Below are 19496 nucleotides of genomic sequence, written 5' to 3'. Positions count from 1 at the left end.
GGACGGAAGCTGCTTATCACAGGTGGTTGTTGGGTCCTTGCAATGGAGCAAGTGACAGAGCTGAGATGCCGTGAGTATCTTACACACTGGATTTCCTATACCTTACACAGTGGATTTCCAATACTTTGAATGGAAAAAAAGAATGTAAACTGCCTCACTAATAACTTTTCATGTTAATTACATGTGGAAATGATAGTATTTTGAATCCCTTGGTTCTGATAAAATACATCCCTAAATTGAATTTCACTTGTTTCTTTTTATTCTTTTGGTGTAGCTACCAGGACATTTTGAATTACATGTATGTCTTGCATTTGCAGCTCACATTGTAATTCTTTTTTATTTATAATTGGTACATAGTAATTACACGTTTCTGGGGTACAGAGTGGTGTTTCAGTACAAGTATATATTGCATAAGGATCAAATCATCATGTTGTATTTCTGCTGGGCAGTGCTGATGTAGATCAAATTGTTATCAGCAGTTACCCATGGAAGAGCAGGTGGTGGGACCTGCGTTATTTCATTCACTCATTCATTCAGTCATTTAATAAAAATCTACTGAGCACTTACTATGTGCCAAGCATTGTGCTAAAAAATGTGTCATTCAATCCTCTCCAACAATCCTATGAGGATTATCCTATAACTGCCACAATCCTACAAGTTAGGGTTGGTGACATGGTTTGGATTTGTGTCCCCATCTAAATCTCATGTTGAATTGGAGGAAGGGCCTGGTGGGGGGAAGTGATTGGATCATGGGGGCAGATGTCCTCCTTGCTGTTCTCATGATAGTGAGTGAGCTCTCACAAGATCTGATGGTTTAAAAGTGTGTGGAACCTTCCCCTTCTCTCTCTCCTGCTGCCAGGTAGGACGTGCCTTGCTTCCCCTTCACCTTCTGCCATGATTGTAAGTTTCCTGAGGCTTCCCCAGCCCTGCAGAACTGTGAGTCAATTAAACCTCTTTCTTTTACAAATTACCCAGTCTCAGGCAGTTCTGTATAGCAGTGTGAAAACAGACTAATATAATTGGCCTCATGAACTTAAGTATTCTTATTCACCTTGTTAAAGGTGAGGAAACTGAGGCACAGAGATGTAAATTAGCTTGCCCCCAGCAGCAGGACTGGGATTGAGCCCAGGCAGTCTGACTCCAGCGTCCATGTCTTTGGCTCTCTCCTACTTCTGAAATCTCTTCCTATGATAGTATAATCAGGTATCGCTTGGGTCATTGGAACCATGTAAGATAGAAAATGTACAGATAATTCAAGTCATTAACAACTTCCTGCCCTGCCTCCGCCCACATATTAAAAACAACACCTAAGCCAATAGCCTAGCAAAGCCTCCAGGTCATGGGAAACCCTTGCCTTGAGAAAGGACAGGTGGGCACACCTGACAAGTGGGCCTACTCTCAAGACCACCAGGCTGCTCCCTTGAGCAGAACTTTCCACAGGTGTGCTGGCATTTCACCGTGCTTTCTGTCAGCTCTGGGATGATTTTATTACTTGTCATATGGAGGATGTTAAGGTTGTAAGGTGGATTGAGGCAAATCTACACGGGATGAAGGTAACACCACCGAGAGACAGCAGGTGGCACCACTGTCCAAGGCTGGATGCGCCATGCTCCTGGGGTGGCCCGAGGAGGGGAAGCTGCAGTGTCTCTGTGGGACAGCAGGGAGCACCCCCTCAGGGGCGCACCCAAGTCCACGCTCCAGGTCCCACAGGTCCCAAGTCAGAGCTGGGGAATGGACACCCCGAGAGAGGAAGGGGCTCCTAGGGTCACACAGTGACATGTGCAAAACCAAGACCTGGGTTTCCAGACTCTCAATCCAGTGCTCTTGCAGGGGTACTCTAAAGAAATTTAAGTAAGCTCATAACTAAACACATATTTCATGGGTCAGTGGGAAAAACAGCTTTCTTGGGCACTGTAAAAAACCTTTGTTTTCCTTTTACTTTTTCTTATCCATTTTCAATTCTATCACCCCCTCCCAACTTTAATATTGGTGACTTTATCATTTTTATCACTGTGGTAAAATACAATTTGCCATTGGTTGTGGAGCCATCATCACTGTCATCCTAGAAATTTCCATCACCCCAAAAGGAAACCAGGTACCCATGAAGCAGCCACTCCCCATTCCCTCTCCACCCCCAGCACCTCATCTGTTTTCTGTCTCTATGGTATTTGCCTATCTTGGATATTTCATATATCTTTTTTTTTTTTTTTTTTTTTTTTTTTTTTTTAGACAAAGTGTCTCTCTCTGTCACCCAGGCTGGATTGAGTGCATTGGCGCCATCTTGGCTTACTGCAGCCTCCATCTCCCGGGTTCAAGTGATTCTCGTGCTTCAGCCTCCTGAGCAGCTGGGATCACAGGTGCCCACCACCACACCCAGCTAATTTTTTTTTTGTATTTTTAGTAGAGATGGGGTTTTGCCATATTGGCCAGGCTGGTCTCAAACTCCTGGCCTCAAGTGATCTGCCTGCCTGGGCTTCCCAAAGTGCTGGGATTACAGGCGTGAGCCACTGCGGCTGACTCATAATCTTTTTTTTGTTTGTTTTTTGAGACAGAGCCTTGCTCTTTCCACCAGGCTGGAGTGCAGTGGCACAATCCCGGCTCACTGCAACCTCTGCCTCCTAGGTTCGAGTGATTCTCCTGCCTCAGCCTCCTAAGTAGCTGGGATTACAGGTATACGCTGCCACACCCAGCTAATTTTTTGTATTTTAGTAGAGATGGGGTTTCACCATGTTTCCCAGTCTGGTCTCGAACTCCTGAGCTTGGGCAATCTGCCCGCCTCAGCCTCCCAAAGTGCTGGGATTACAGATGTGAGCCACCGCACCCGGCCCATAATCTTTATTAGTTTTTTTTGTACTTCCTAATTTCTTTTTTAAAACCAGAATGGGTTCCTCTTATAATTACAGACTGGAGGTTTTAGCAATATAGAAATCAGGAGGTGGGTGGGCTGCAGCAACTCCAGCCCAGCTGCCCCCTTTACAGCCAGAATCCCATCGCACGTGTCCTACCTCTCCCCGCTCTGGCACTGCTCTGTCCACGTCCCATACTGGCTGCCGGCTTCGTGCACGAGGGTGTCAGTGTCCTTGGGTTCAGCAGGCCGCCGGGAGAAACATTGCTTCAGCTGGTCCTGCAAAGACAAGCCAGATGTGAGATTTCTACCAGGGAATGTACTCAGAACCCCCATCCCGGCTAACACGCAAATCAGATCGCATGGTCCCCCACTCAAACCCATTCCAGCTCCCCGCTGCCCTCCTAAGTGGGGCCAGACATCTTGGTTGGGCACTAGGGTGACCAATCGTCCTGGTTTGCCAAGATATCACAGGATACAGGAGTTTCAGTGCTAAAAGTGGGCAAACTGGGATGAAGTGGTCACCCTACCTGGCATGTGGAGCCCTGCAGGGCATCGCCTGGCCCCCACCTCAATGGCCCTCTCTCCTCCTCTCAGTACAGCCTGGGCACACTTCTCTCATCTTCAGTGTTACTCAGACTCATGGATCTGGCTGGGGGAAGCTCCATGCACCCGCCTGCCCAGGTTCCTACCACCACCGTGTTTCCCAACCGCATCACCAGACACAACATCCGTGGAGCACCGAACTTGGGACAGGCATTGGGCTGAGCTCCTGACATGAGATCACCTGGTTGAACTACAGTCCCTCCACAATCCCATGGGGTGGATCTTATTACGATCCCCATTTTACAGATGATAAAATTGAGGCTTAAAAACATGAAATTATGGCCGGGCACTGTGGCTCACGCCTGTGATCCCAGCACTTTGTGAGGCCAAGGTGGGCGGATCACGAGGTCAGGAGATCGAGACTATCCTGGCTAACATGGTGAAACCTCATCTCTACTAAAAATATAGAACATTAGCCGGGTGTGGTGGCAGGCGCCTGTAGTCCCAGCTACTCGGGAGGCTGAGGCAGGAGAATGGCAAGAACTCGGGAGGTGGAGCCTGCAGTGAGCCGAGACTGCGCCACTCCAGCCTGGGCGACAGAGAGAGACTCCATCTCAAAAAAAAAAAAAAAAACCATGAAATTACACGCCCCAAATCAAATAGCCAGTAAACAGCCAGTGAAGTGGAATTCAACCCCCAGGTCCAAACAACTGTGCTTCAGGCAACATCAATCCCTTGGGCTCTTGCAACCTGGTCTGTTGCTGGTCTCAGCCTTTGGCCTGGGCCCTCAGAAAGGGCAGGCAGGGAGCAAGGGTGCTGATTAGCACAGACATGACCACAGGGCCAAGCCTGGCACACAGTGGAAAGGCCATAAATCCCCATTAAATGACTGAACTGCTGTCTTCCCTCATTTGTCTGCTTTGCAAATTAAAAGCCCATTCCCTGTGATGTGGCCACTGAAGTGGCTGCCACTTAGGCTTGTGCTTTGTTGAGTGGGGAAGCTGGTGCCCTCAAGACAAAACCAAAAGTCCAATCCTTGTATGGGCCGTTGGCACACTGATGACTCAGATGGCCTTGGCTGCCTGAGCTTTGAATGACGCTCTCAGTCACCTTTTTTTTTTTTTTTTTTTTTTGAGACAAGGTCTTACTCTGTCACCTAGGCTGGAGTGCAGTGGTGCAATCACAGCTCACTCCAGCCTTGGCCTCTGGGGCTCAAGTGATCCTCCTTCCTGAGACTCCCAAGTAGCTGGGAGCACAGGTATACACTACCACACTCAGCTATTTAAAAAACTTTTTTTTGTAGAGATAGGGTCTCGTCATGTTGCCCAGGCTGGTCTTAATCTCCTGGGCTCAAGAAGTCCTCCTGCCTCGGCCTCTCAAAGCATTGCAATTACTGGCATAAGGCACCACGCCCAGCCCCAGTCACAGTCTTTTGATGAGGAATTTGGAGATGGGGGTTAGGGCATAAGCCTGGCCCAGAAAGACAAACGGGGCTCATCTTTACTCCTTACATTCTGTTCCATTTGAGATCAGGAGGCACATTCTGCTGGAATATGCTTCAGATCATCTCCTGCTCAAAAACCTTCCGGGGTTCCCTATTGTCCTCACGCAGAAATCCAAGGCCCCTTGCAGGCGAGCCCCCAAATTTCCTGTCTGATCCCATCCCCTACCCTTGCTCCAAACAAACTCTCTATCCCACACTCTTTGGCTTACTACATACCATATCCACACAAGCCTCACACACTCCTGGCCTCTGCAGCCTTGTTTGTGTCATTCCACCTCCCTATCCATCCTTCTTACCCAAAGCTATTGCAACCCATGGTGATATCTCCTCCCTAAACTTTTTTTTTTCCTAGATGGAGTCCCACTCTGTCTCCCAGGCTGGAGTGCAGTGGCGCAATCTTGGCTCACCACAACCTCTGCCTCCCAGGTTCAAGTGATTTTCTTGCCTCAGCCTCCTTAGTAGCTGGGATTACAGGCACACACCACCATGCCTGGCTATTTTGTTTGTATTTTTAGTGGAGACGGGGTTTCACCACATTGGCCAGGCTGGTCACGAACTCCTGACCTCAGGTGATCCGCCCACCTCGGCCTCCCGAAGTGCTGGGATTCCAGGCGTGAGCCACCACTGTATACCCTGGATGATTTATCAATTGTACCAGGCAGAATGTGACACATAAGTTATATTATGCAACTGATATTTACTGAGCACCTACTACATGCTAGGCACTGGGGAACTGGGTGTGGGAGGTCACAGCACAGACGCAGGCTCTGGGATTCTGCAACTCATCAGATGTGCCCTTTAAGACTGGGATGCTCCAATGTTTCCGTTCCCCTCTTGGAGCCTGCCTGGCACGCAGTAGGTGCTCAGTTAACGGAGGTGGGCTGATTGTTCCTCAGCAGTTTATCTTCCTCCCAGGCAGGGGAGCCAGCCTCTTCTCAGGTTCTTTGGAACCACATAGAGCCGAGAAAGCACTTGTGGTCCGTGTGGTCCTGCAGAATGAGTGGGCACCTGGGCAAAAGCCCGCTGTGTGGCCTCAGGGCTCTGGCTTCCCTCTCTGAATTGCAGAGAAGTTACAAGAATTCAGTGAGAATATAATGGTCACCCCAGGGCACAGACGCAAACTGACAGCTCCTAGAACAGGGCCCAGCACTCAGGAAACATCCCATAAATGGTCACCTCCTTTCCATTCTCTTTCTCTTGCCTTTTAGAGATACTCATATACCCCATGATGTTCGTGGGAATACTGTGAATGAGGTGTATACAAGGACGGGAATTCAGAATAAATCCCTCAGTCACCCCTGCTAAATGGCTACACTCATAGACCTGAATAAGAGCTGCTGTCCACTCTTAATTCTACTGTCTGTAGAAGCTTTTCTGTCTCTAGTTACAACATAACACCTTACTCATTGTAAAACATTTAGGAGTAACGGAAAATCACGAAGAATACATTTTAAAAGAACTCATCACCCAAAGACAGTATCCTGTCATAGTCCTGCCTGGAATTTTCTCAGGATCAATTCACCTACATCACCATTTTACTGGCTGAAGAATATTTCACTTTTCGGATGAAGCATCTTCCAATTAACCAGACCCCAAGTGCTGGGACTTTTGGTTGCTGAGGATTTTCTTCACCACTAGAATCAATAATATGACAAACAACCCTGAGGCTAAATCAACACATCTCTGCAATTATTCCCGTAAGAGAAATTCCTAGGTATAGAGTCACCAGGTCAAAGGGCTCTGGGATCCGGATGAGCAAGCCAGCTTTGGAAGAGGCTGCCTAACTTCCAAGCCCACAGGCAGCACATGGGGATAGCTGTTAGCGCGCTGTAGGGATGCAGTCAGGCCCTGCTGGGGAGTGTTATGTTTTTGCCTTGCAAGGCAAGGTCACCTGATATACTCAGAGACACAGCACCGTGGACAGAATTCTCCCTGGGACGTGGGGCTGGAAGTGGTCATCTGAGCCCGCTCCCAGCTCCTTACTGTTTTCAAAGATGTGATGGAACTGGCCATTCCCTAACTTAATGCCCTTCAGAGGTCAGAATCAGAGGCCAGATGCTGGGGACTCAGGGGTTGTTTCTGGTGGAGGACAAGACATCGTTGTCCCAAGCAGCTTGTTGTCCCGAGGCTGCAAGGTGGATGCTGGGCTTGTGCCTGGGTGTGCTAAGCTCAGTGGGAAGCAGAGGAGTGACAGCTTATAGCTAGGGTGGGGACCCAGGGCAGGGCTTGCTGTCTCTGCTCGGCCCAGCTGTGCGGCCTGCCTAAGTGACTCCACCCATCCAAGCCTCAGTTTTCACACTGGAAAAACAAGGACTAAAGTTTTGAGGTATCAAGAGATAATCTCCGGAAAGTGTTAAGCTCACTGCCTGGCACATAAATGGGTGCCCAGGAGATGGGAACCGTCATGATAGCAGCAATTTTCAGGCCCTCTTTGGAGTCAGGCAGGGGAATGGAGGCTTGGCAAAGGGTTCTTAAAATCCCTGAGAGAGGGGGATCCCCCTCGGGGCTGAGGGACGGAAGAAGGAATTTTCAGGGGCCCCCTAGAAACCAAAAGGTCAAGTCCATTGCTGAGGGTGAAACCAGGGCAGGCGGCAAGGGGGCAGTTTCCAGACCTCTTGCGGATGGCCCTGGGGATAAATGGTGTCCAACCAAAACATGGTGGCTTCCCTTTATACAACCATCTGTGTGCCCTCCCCACAGAGGTCTGGGATTCAGGCTCAGGGATCTGAACTCTCCAAGAGTCACGGATGGATGGGTTTTCTCCCTCCACCACCTAATGCCAGACTGAGGGTCCGGAGGCCAGCGCTGCTGCCTCCTCTCTCGCCTTCACTGCCACACTGCATCGATCCTCAGTCCCTCAAAGTCTCTTTCTGGAACATTCCTTCCAGCTATGACCAGCTATCTGTTCACCCACAGCGGCAGCTTCCGAGGGGCCTCCCCTGTCATCCTTCGCCCTGTATGTTCTTCTCATTCTACTTTCCAAAACTGAGTAAGTCCCTGCTCAAAGCCCTTCCACAGCCCCCCACGTCCCTCCGGGTAAAGGCTGGGGTTAGGGATAGGGTTACGGCCTGCGGGACCTGCATGGGTACGGGGCCTGGTGGGCTCAGCAGCTCCTTCAGTGTTGCTTCCCTCCTCCCATAGCCCTCCTCTCGCCCCCCAGTCCCTCCCACTGGCTCCTCCAGCCCCATTTCCCTCCCCTCACATTCCTCCCTCTCACCTCCAGACCTGGTGGAGCAGCCACCACCTCCGAGTTATCATTCAGATTTCAACTTTGATGGCCAGGAAGCCTTCCCTAAACTTTCCCGCCATCCTACCCTGAGGGCTGGCTCAGGAGGCCCCAGGCTCCCATCGTCCCCTAGACCTCAGGTCTCTGCATCTGTGCCATCTGATACAGTAGCCACTAGCCACTTATGACTATTTAAATTTAATTTATATTAATTGACATTAAATAATACTAAGAATTCAGTTCCCCTGTGGCATTAGCCATATTTCAAGGGCTCCACAGCCACCCACCATACTGAACAGCATGGAGGATACATTTCTATCACTGTAGAAAGCTGTAGTGTACAGCACTGCTGTAGAACTTTCCACAGTATAATAATTATCATTTACCAGTTTCTTAGCAGTCTTCCCTGAACAAACACTGCTTCCAGAGCCAGAACACCTGGACTTGAATCCAGAGACCACCACATGGTAGCTATATGACCTTGGACGAGCTACTTCTCTGTGTCTCAATGTTCAATCAAAGTAGGTTATGGTGAATATAACTGCATTGTCTGCTCTTTAACACAGACCCTCAAATCTGGAGTCATGTAGGGGGCTAGGGTACCTAAGGGAATTCATCTTGTGAATGCAGTTTAAGAAAGCAAGCTGTTAATCAGCACTTTTATCTAGTTAGTATCCTGGTAACCTTGTGTGCATTACAAGTTATTCATGCCTCATCATTCTACCAGAACTTGGCGGGACTTCAAATCACAACACTTGAGCTTAGCCCCAGAGCTACAAGGCCTCAAAATCAACCACACACACACACACACACACACACACACACACACACACACACACACACGCCTGCAACTCTCTCTCTCTTTTTTTTTCTCGAGACGGAGTCTAGCTCTGTTGCCCAGGCTGGAGTGCAGTAGCGCAATCTTGGCTCACTGCAAGCTCCACCTCTTGGGTTCAAGCGATTCTCCTGCCTCAGCCTCCCTAGTAGCTGGGACTACAGGTGGGTGCCACCAGGCCCAGCTAATTTTTGTATTTTTAGTAGAGACGGGGTTTCACCATGTTGCCCAGGCTGGTCTCGAACTCCTGACCTCGTGATCTGCCTGCCTTGGCCTCCCAAAGTGCTGGGATTACAGGCATGAGCCACCATACCAGGCCCCTGCAACTCACTTTCTAAAAGTCAGGTTGTTTTATTAGCTTTAAGGCAGGATGTTCTTCCAACTCCGTTTTGCTTCACAGGCTGCTGTAAAAAACACCCTTAGTGACTGCAGGCAGGTGGATAATCTACAAGACACTCTGAAAATACACATGATGAATTAAAAGGCAGGCAGAGAGCTCTGCCTGAATTGGTCTCCATTTATCCAAGTCTCCAATCCCTACCTCGATTTGGTCATATGTCAAATGAGGTTGACTGAATACTATAAAGTACACCTGGACGGACCCTCTCAGTCCATTCAGTCGGCCCTTCCTTTTCAGATAAGAAAATGGAGGCCCAGAAACAGGAACAGCTATGGGGCTATTAGTTCTCCTGGTGAGTGGGAAGCGGAGCTGGGGAGACTGGAACCCAGGCTCTGGGCTCCTTTTCCCGGTGCTCCTTCCTGCCACCAACATTCTACTTGCCCCACCTTTTCTATGATGCGTCAGGAGGCTCTCAAAAGGAGATGTAGGTTACAATGCTCTGAAAAACCTCAAGACTTGGCAGGTTTAAAAACCACTTGCCTGGACTGGCTTGCCAAGCCCCAAAGCCACTGGAAGGTGAGAACTCTGGGCCCTTGTCTTGCAGGCAGACAAGTGCCTCAGTGGACAGCTTTGGGGAGACAGGCTAACACATACCCCCTAAAGGCTATATTAAAACAACCCATAATATATGTCCCCAAATTTAAAATCTGCATAGCCTTAATTCAGTAACTTTCACTCCAGAAATTTATCTCAAGGAATCCATCAGAGATACCTGCCAAGATCTATGAACTTGGACACCGCCCTGCAGGATTAGTTATTATTGCAAAATACTAGAGACAACCTAAATGTTCAATAAGGCAGGGAATGGTGAAATACAATATCCACGCAATGGATAAATACAGCCAAGGAATGGCCGGGCGTGGTGGCTCACGCCTGTAATCCCAGCACTTTGGGAGGCCGAGGCAGGTGGATCACAAGGTCAAGAGATCAAGACCATCCTGGCCAACATGGTGAAACCCCATCTCTACTAAAAATATAAAAATTAGCTGGGCGTGGTGGCGTGCACCTGTAGTCCCAGCTATTTTGGAGGCTGAGGCAGGAGAATCTCTTGAACCCAGGAGGCGGAGGGTGCAATGAGCCGAGATCGCACCACTGCACTCCAGCCTGGGTGACAGTAAAAGACTCTGTCTCAAAAAAAAAAAAAAATACAGCCAAGGAAAATAATGTCCAGAAGTAATATTTACTGTCACAGAAAGATGTCTGCCATAAACTAGAAAACGTAAAAAAAAAAAAATTTTTTTTTTGAAACAATGTCTCACTCCATCACCCAAGCTGGAGAGCAGTGACACTGTCACGGCTCACTGCAGCCTCGACTCCTCAGGCTTAAGCGATCCTCCCACCTTAGCCTCCTGAGTAGCTGGGACTACAGGCATGTGCTACCATGCCTGGCTAATTTTTGTATTTTTTGTAGAGACAAGGTTTCACCGTGTTGCCCAGGCTGGTCTTGAATTCCTTGGCTCAAGCAATCTACCTGCCTCTGCCTCCTAAAGTGCTAGGATTATAGGCCTGAGCCACCATGCCAGGCCAAAAAAATTTTTTTTAAGGTAACAAAACAATGTATGTTGTGGCACCAGTTTTGTGAAAACAAACACATAAATGGGAGTGTAGGTACGCATCATAAATTACCAATCAGAAACAGGCTCTTAGTCAGTCTACACCAGACTTTAGCAAACTTTTTCTGTAAAGGGCTAGATAGTAAATATTTGGGCTTTGTGGGTCATGATTGTCTCTATTCCAGTTACTCAATTCTGCTGTTGTTAATGCAAAGGCAGCACAAGACTCATAGCTAAATGAGTGTGCATGGCTGTGTCCCAATAAAACTTTATTTACAAAAGAAGCAGCCAGCTAGATTTTGCTTTCAGGCAGTAGTTTGCTGATCTCTGATCTATAGGGGCCATTTCATTCATCACAGTACCCCAGCACTTAGAACAATACCTCACCTCTAGTAGTTGTGGAATAAACATTTGTTGGAGAAATATGTTTCTGAGAATAATATTTTTGCAGTGAGTAACCATGAGCTTCTTAAATAGAAAAGGTGATATAGTTACACAGGGGATGGGAAAAAGAGATACCTGCATGTATTTTGGGATGTTTGACACATCCGCCTAAGAAAGAACCCTGAGTCAGGGCAGTGCTCGGTGGCACACAGCTGACAGAGCGGTTCTGAGAGATTCCAGAAGTGTGTCCCAATCCCCTCTGCAATTCTATACCCCCGGCTGTGCAGGGAGCTCTGTGGTCATGGGGCCCAGGCCAGCGTGGGGGACACGCGCTCTGTCCCAGTGCCCCTGTGGGCCCAGGCAGCTTCTCATCCTGTGTCCAGGCCAGACCAGTACCATGGCCAAGCAATAACAGTAATAACAACGGCAGGGGCTGACACTCCTGAGTGCTGACAATGTGCCAATCATCATGCCATGGAAAGCGCCCAAGAAGCCTATGAAGTAGGAACCATGAGGAACCCATTTCACAGAGGTGGAGACTGAGGCCCAGGGAGTCGATCTGGCATGCCCAAGGTCACATGGTTTGGAAGGGGTGGAGCTGGGATTTGAACCTGAGTTTGCCTGGCACCCAAAGACATCCAAAGACAGCACATTCTCCTGACTCTGGCTTGACACTGAGGGCTTTCCTGGGTCCTCAAGGACCATTTTACAGAGGGGAAAACTGAGGACCAGGCAGTGGGAGGCATGCCCAGCCAGGCCTGAAACCCAGCGTCCTGACTCCCTGGCCAGTGCTCTGGTCACCACGGGCCATCCCGAAGTGCATCCACAGGTGGGGTCTCAGCTGGGCCCAAGAAGAGGAGAAGGGGAGGGGCTGGAGGCCAAGGATGGGCCAAGTCCCCCAGTCTGTCTCACATCCACCCTGCACACCCAGCTGTCAGGGCCGTCTTTTCAGAAGGTCCAGCATGGCCTCGGCACACATGCTCCCATCCCTCCAGCGGCTCCCTTCCAGCACTCTGAAGATAAAACCAGGGTCCTCACTGGGCCCTGTGGGTCCCACTTGATCAGCACTCACTCCTGGTGCCCTCATCTCACCCTCTTTCCTCACCCGCTCTGATCTGGCCACGCGATCCTCACACACACAAGGCACCATCGTGCCACAGGCCCGTCTGAGCTGTTGGCTCCGCCTAGGATGCTGCCTTCACGGGCCCAGGCCCACTCATCCTTCAGATGGCACGCTGATGTCAGCTCCTCTTACGGGCTTCCCTGACCCCTGGCGGTCTACGTGGGCATCCTCCCCTTCAGAGCCCTGGCCTCAGTTGGTGGTACTGAAGTTATTTGTATGACTTGTTGAATGTGTGTCCCTCCCAGCACATGCAGTCTCCGAGGGGGTCGCTGTTTTCTGTCACAATTCTCAGTGCTTAGTTACAGTACCTGGCACACAGTAAGTGCTCAATAAATAGGAAGGAGGGAAGGAGGGAAGAAAGAAGGAAAAGGGAAGTTAGGAAGGGAGGGAACAGAAGAAAGGGATGGGAGAGGAAGGGAGAAGCAAGGAGGGAAGGGGAGGGGAAGGAAGGGGGTCAGACTAGAAGGAACTAGATGGGATATGAGGCTGGGCAGACCCCTCAGGACCCTCTCTCAAAGCTGCCAGCAAAAACCTGCACAGCATCCCCTCCCATGGACTTGAGTCCCAGCTGAGAGAGAAGTCAGGATGTATGATGGGCTTCTGGGCAGACCACTGTGTCACCTCTGGTTACAGCACAAGCCAAGTCTTGCCCCATCCCCAGCTCTATGTCAGGGGAGGAATGGCACTTCTTGGGGAAAGCTGTGGGACAGCAGCCACTGACTCCCCCTCAGTGGGCTCCAAGGACAACAATGTAGGTGTGGCCAGGCTGGGCCAGGTGTGGCCAGGTGTAGTCAGGTGTGGCGGATGTGGCTGGGTGTGGTGGCTGAGGCAGGGGCATGGTCCAGGGTCTGGGCTGATCTCCTGGCTGCAGGCTACTCAGGACATGCTGTGGACACTACTCAGTGGGGCAGGAAGGCCTTGAGGTCATCTCTGGGGTTGATGCAAGCCTGGTGTGGAGGAGGGAGAGTAGAAGAGGAGAGGGAGACAGAGACAGGCAGTCAGAGGCAGAGAGAGAAGCAGCAAGGACAGAGACGGGAGCAAGACCGAATCGAAAGAGCAAGCCCAAGACTGAGAAGCACGGAGATGGGCGCAGAGAGACACAGGGCAAGAGTGACAGGGAGGTGGAGGGGCATGTGTGCCCAAGCCTCTGAATGAGGGGGCTGGATGGGCCCACCTGGGCTGCGGCTCTGTGGCTCCACCCGTAGGGACACACCCGTGTGCACCTGTGTGCATGTGGCTGAGCTGTAACTCCTGACCCATTGTCATGAGCACAGGTGCCATCCTCAGCTCTGGCTCCACTCCCTAGATGACCTCAAGCAAGGCCCTGCCCTTCTCTGTGCCTCAGTTTACTCTCTTGATGATCAGTGGTCTGGGACTGGAGGTCTCAGCAGCTCTCTGCAGCTTGATGGCTAACCTCTGACTGCTGGCTAATGTCCAGTGTTTACAAAACCTTCTGCGTGAACTGTCGGTGTAAAGGGTTTGGCTCATTCCCCTTTAAGTCAGCATGTATTCAGATTGTTCACAATGTTGGCGGTGCACCCACCTAACTAATGATGAAATAATGGGGCTCACTCCTTGGGGCTTCAATATAACCAGTTTTTATAAACATTCCAGAGATATGCTAACAGCCCTTACTGATTAGCAACCTAAACCACAAACTTTTAGGTTGCAGATATGAAATTAACCTATCCTGATGCTCTGACATATTGGAGGTGGGACAGGTTAGCAGTTCTGAGCTAGGGCTCTATGACCGAGCAGACCAGAGAAATCCAGCTCTGCCACTTGCTAGCTACAACTCAACCTCTCTACCCTCAACTTCCCCATCTGTAAAATGGGAAGCTTGGGGGTGTTGGCAGGATTATGTCAATGTCTGGGGAGAACTAGCACATGCCTGGCATGTGGTCGGTGCCAAACAGATGCCAGTCCACATGATGTTGGTGTCCACTGTTCAGTTCCGAAACACATCGTTTTAACAAACATCATGACAAGGTGCTAACAGGTTCTGATGAGGTCTGACAGTTCTGTCTTTCAGCTAAGAACCAGAGTGGCTACCTAAAGCAGATCCCCCAGCATCTCCCTGGACCTGATGTCCAGGGAGACTAGGACTCCCTCCAAGGGCACCCTGGGGAAGGTCCTACATCACATAATGATCCGCAGCCCCAGCTCTGCAGGGCAGATGAGTCACCCACCGTGGTGCGCAGGCTGCAAAATGATGCCTGTGGCAGAGACATGCTGTCTCCATGGGACAAGCGTTACCCAAAGTGACAGGAACACAAGTTTGCAGCTGGTCTGCAGGAGGCGTATTTGGTTTCCCAGCTGGGAGTGCCTGACAAGGCTCTGAGTGGGGGCTTCCTTGGAGGCTATAAACAGAAACAACAGCTGGGCTGGAAGGCCCAGGCCCCTGTCGGCCTCAGAGGCAGGGTTCCCCTAGACCCAAGAAGCCCAGTGGGAACCCTAGAGCCTGCGCTGTGGGTGTCAGAGGTGGGCAGGGAGGCAATAAGAATAGTAACAGCCACAAACACCTAAGAAGCGCCAACTGCACGCCTGGCACCATGTCAGATTCGTTATGTAGACCATCAAGTTTAATTCCCATAATAGATACTGTTAATATCCCCATTTCACAGATAAGGGAGCTGAGGCTCTGAGACATTAAATAGTAACAATAGCAGACACTTGGATGGCGCTTACTGCATGCTGGGCCGTGACATTTAGTCCTCCCAACAATCCGAGGAATCGGGTACTGTTACTATCCCCACTTTCTGCATGAGAAGACCAAGGCACAGAGAGGAAGGAGCTCCATTCAAACCCAGGTGGCTGGGCTTCAAGTTAGTGGCCTGCGATTCCCCACTCTACCAACGCCCACTGTAGTTTCACCCAGGAAGTGCTCCTCGGTCCAGTGTGTCGGCTGCTGGCAGTATGGCCCGGGGTCTGTTTGGAATGTGTCCCTAAGATGTGGCCCAGGCATCCACTCCCCCAGGAAGCCTCTCCTGGCTGGCCCCATCCCTAGGTGGGTTCTTAGGACCCCCATAGAACCCCCTGTGCTCACTTCGTCATAGAAATTATTGGGCTGGGCTGTGGTTATCATTTGTTTGACTGTCTTCTCTAAACTGTAAGCTCCCTGCGGGCAGGAACTGGGGTCTGTTCGCCCTCAAATGCCAGTGCCAAGTTCAGAGACAGCCACAGTGGACAGGAAGCAAGTGAAGATGGATGGATGGATGGAGTGAATGAACCCATAAATGACTCCCTGCCTCCTCTCTAATGTCAGAATGACACTGCTATTTACCCAGACCCTCTTGATATATCACAGGACCATCTGCTTTTATATATGTCCTTAAAATTTAATTCTTGTTGCTTTTTAAAACAAATTGTTTTTTATAAAACACTATGTGGGCTGGGCATGGTGGCTCACGCCTGTAATCCCAGCACTTTGGGAGGCTGAGGCAGGCGGATCACAAGGTCAGGAGATCAAGACCCTCCTGCCTAACACAGTGAAACCCCATTTCTACAAAAAATACAAAAAATTAGCCAGGCGTGGTGGCGGGTGCCTGTAGTCTCAGCTACTCGGGAGGCTGAGGCAGGAGAAAGGCGTGAACCTGCGAGGTGGAGGTTGCAGTAAGCTGAGATCGTGCCACTGCACTCCAGCCTGGGCAACAGAGCGAGACTCCGTCTGAAAAAAACAAAAAAAACAACTATGTGCAGCGTGCTGACAGTGAAACTGGGGTGGCCTGTGTGATACATTTAGGTGCAAAATAGGAGAGACTGATCCTGAGGGAGAAGAAAAATGCCCAAAATAATCAGGGGAGAGGGGAGGGGCACAGAACATTCTAGAAGTACTGTGGAACTCTTGCATGGAGATAGACAAATTGATGTTCCTTTTAACTCAGAATTTCTGTTACTATAAGCTCTACAGTTCTAAGGTTATGATGAGTCAAGGGAAAAGAGAATTTGGAGTTTTAAAAAATGTATTTAACCTAAATTATAGAACAATTATAATGTAGAACTCTATTTAATTGTTAGAAAGAATAGTTAAAAAGAATGAGGCAGACATAAGTTTACTGACATGGAACAACCTCCAAGATTCACTGTCTAGTGAGTAAAGCAAGGTGCAAAGTAACAGGTGGCGGACTCTGCCATTAGTGAGGGGGAAAAAAGTAAAGATCAAAATGTACAGAATATCTAAGGACACAAGAAAACTGCAATCATACTTGTCTCTAGGAGAGGAATTGCGTGACTAGAGGATGGGGAGAGATGACTTTTTTTTTATTCTACCTCTTTTTATATTTTGTAACATTTGCGGCTAGTGATATAAAAAGTACGTTTTGAAAATGTATAATTATATGTAAGTATATAATTCTTTTACGTTTCCCAGCATCTCCTTTTAATGGAATCTGCTCCCACTGATCCCAGCTTGGCTCCTCTTGGAGGGATTCTTAAAACAGCCTAAGCCCAATTTGACTTCTTTTTTTGAAACATCACATGTCAAAACATCTCTCTCATAGTTTATTTCAGGCTAGGACTCAACTTGTCAGGTGACAGAATTGCAGCCTTGCAGCGTACGTGTAAACCTGTTGAGGAGGCAGGGAGCTGGGTGTGTCTCCCCATTGACTGAGGACCCCAAATCCTCCAGCCCAGGGCCTGGTCTCTCTCTCCCTGGAAGGACACTGCCACCAAATCAGCTGTGTTCTATGGGAATGATAACATTCCAATGTCACAAAGTGGCTTGACCATCCCTGCTACTGGGAGTCCATCCAGCAGACAGATGCACGCACACACAGATCCACACATACATGTATATACACACAAATGTATATACACAAAACACACACACAGATGCATACATACATGTATATATACACAAACACATGTACACATATACACAAAACATACAAACACATGCAGATGCACACATATATGTATATATACACACATGCAAAGACACAAAAACACATACAGATGCACACATACACATATATACACACAAACACACATAAACACAACACATGCACACAAAAACGCACAAATACACACAAACATGTACACAAAAATACACATATGCACACATATACACACAAACACATATCCACACGAAAATATAAACACACACAGATGCATATGCACAAATACACACATATATGCACACAATTACATATACATAAAAAGCACATACAGGCTGGGCGCGGTGGCTCATGCCTGTAATCCCAGCACTTTGGGAAGCCGAGGAGGGTGGGTCACGAGGTCAGGAGATCGAGACCATCCTGGCTAACAGGGTGAAACCTCATCATGGCTAACACAGTGAAACCCTGTCTCTACTAAAAAAATACAAAAAAATTAGCCAGGCGTGGTGGCGGGCGCCTGTAGTCCCAGCTACTCGGGAGGCTGAGGCAGGAGAATGGCGTGAACCTGGGAGATGGAGCTCGCAGTGAGCCGAGATTGCACCACTGCACTCCAGCCTTGGCGCCACAGCGAGACTCTGTCTCAAAAAAAAAAAAAAAAAAAAGCACATACACACATACATGCACACAGACACACATAAATACACATACATATATATATACATACACACAAAACTATATGCATACACATACACAAATACAAGCACAGGTGCATACACACAAATACACACATATACAGGCAAATGCATATACACAGAAAAAATACACATAAACACACATATATACAAATACACACAAGCACAGGTACATAAATAGAAATACACACATAGGTATATACACATGCAAATGCATATACACAAAAATATACACATAACCACATGTATAAACACACAGATATGCATACACACAAATACACGATACTTATATATGTACACACAAATGCATATACACAAAAACACTCACACAAATATACACAAGCACATACACATGCACAAATATACACACACAAACATCTACACCAATGCACACACATACACAAAAAATACAGACAACACAAAAACACATATAAATACATGCACCCAATACACACACACAAACACAGGTGCATACACACAAATATACACAAATGCATACCTGCAAAAAACCGCACACAAACACACACATACACAAATACATAGAAACAGACACAAATACACATACACACAAAACATATATAATAACACACACAAACGCACAAAGGAATGGTCCCAGCAGCACTGTTTTTGGTAATAGCAAACACACAACCCAACTGCCCTTCCACAAGAGCACCTGATACCTAAACTATAGTTTATCAGTGCAAGGGAATAACATGGTGTCTCCATTCAAAACAACGACTGCCTCTTCAGAAGGCAGAAATTGGAGGGCTGATGTGGAAAGATGCGAAAATTATTATGAATAGGTTTAAAAAGAGCAAGGGGCAGAAAATGCCATCTCGAATCGAGCTCTGCTGATTAATCAACGTTTCCTATCCCAAGTATCCAAGGTCCCCTGGGCCTCAGACAGAGTGGGGGAGAGGGCGCAGAAGGCCTGAGTGGCAGGTGACAGAGGGCTCTGAGGAGGGTGTGACATGACAGGTGGGGACATCAGGGAAGGCAAAGCAGCCAGAGGGAACAGCCTGGGGAAGTTAACTGTCGTATCTATTAAGAGACTACTATTATGTGTGACTGGACAGCCCCCTCCCATCTGTCCTGCAGAGCAGCCTTGCATAGCTGGCCTGGCAGAGCTGGGGCCTATAGGAAGCTCAGCATGAATGAAGTCTCTCTTCCTCTGGAGTTGGGGACCTTGCAGCGGGGGTGAGGGGGTGCCTGGAACCTCAAGCTGTCAACCAGCAAGCAGATTCCTTTGTTGATGAACACCCCACCCCAGGGAAAGGGGGAAAACCAGTCAGGCTGACATTCCATTACCTGAGACAGAGCCAAGGGCTCTGTTTCCTTCTGGTGCTGAGCCCAGCCTGTGGCTTTGTTCAAAGACTCTGCCCAGGCCTAGAGTGCTGTCTGTTCTAACTCACAGCTAGCTCCACCCACCCCATTTCCCAATCCACCCCATGGTAAGCCAGAGGCCCTGGAAAACACCCAAGTGGATGGTATGTCTTTGGCCAACCCTTAACAATGCCCAAGTCAGGACAGAACGATCTCCTGCAGTGGTTCCT

General features: G+C 48.8%; 1 protein-coding gene across 4 annotated transcripts in view; it reads right to left on the bottom strand.

Annotated features, from left to right (window-relative positions):
* KIAA1671 (KIAA1671 ortholog) overlaps window positions 1-19496 on the bottom strand; it is a 247480-nt gene that overhangs the window by 22008 nt on the left and 205976 nt on the right. For all 4 annotated transcript variants that reach the window (XM_030815991.1, XM_030815993.1, XM_030815994.1 and 1 more), the window contains one exon: window positions 3006-3124. In XM_030815991.1, coding sequence (XP_030671851.1) covers window positions 3006-3124 — 119 coding nt within the window. The remainder of the gene's footprint in view (window positions 1-3005; window positions 3125-19496) is intronic.

Source organism: Nomascus leucogenys, chromosome 7b, assembly GCF_006542625.1.
Source record: "Nomascus leucogenys isolate Asia chromosome 7b, Asia_NLE_v1, whole genome shotgun sequence".
In the NCBI taxonomy this organism is placed as follows: domain Eukaryota; kingdom Metazoa; phylum Chordata; class Mammalia; order Primates; family Hylobatidae; genus Nomascus; species Nomascus leucogenys.
This window is presented reverse-complemented; position numbering and strand designations above follow the sequence as displayed.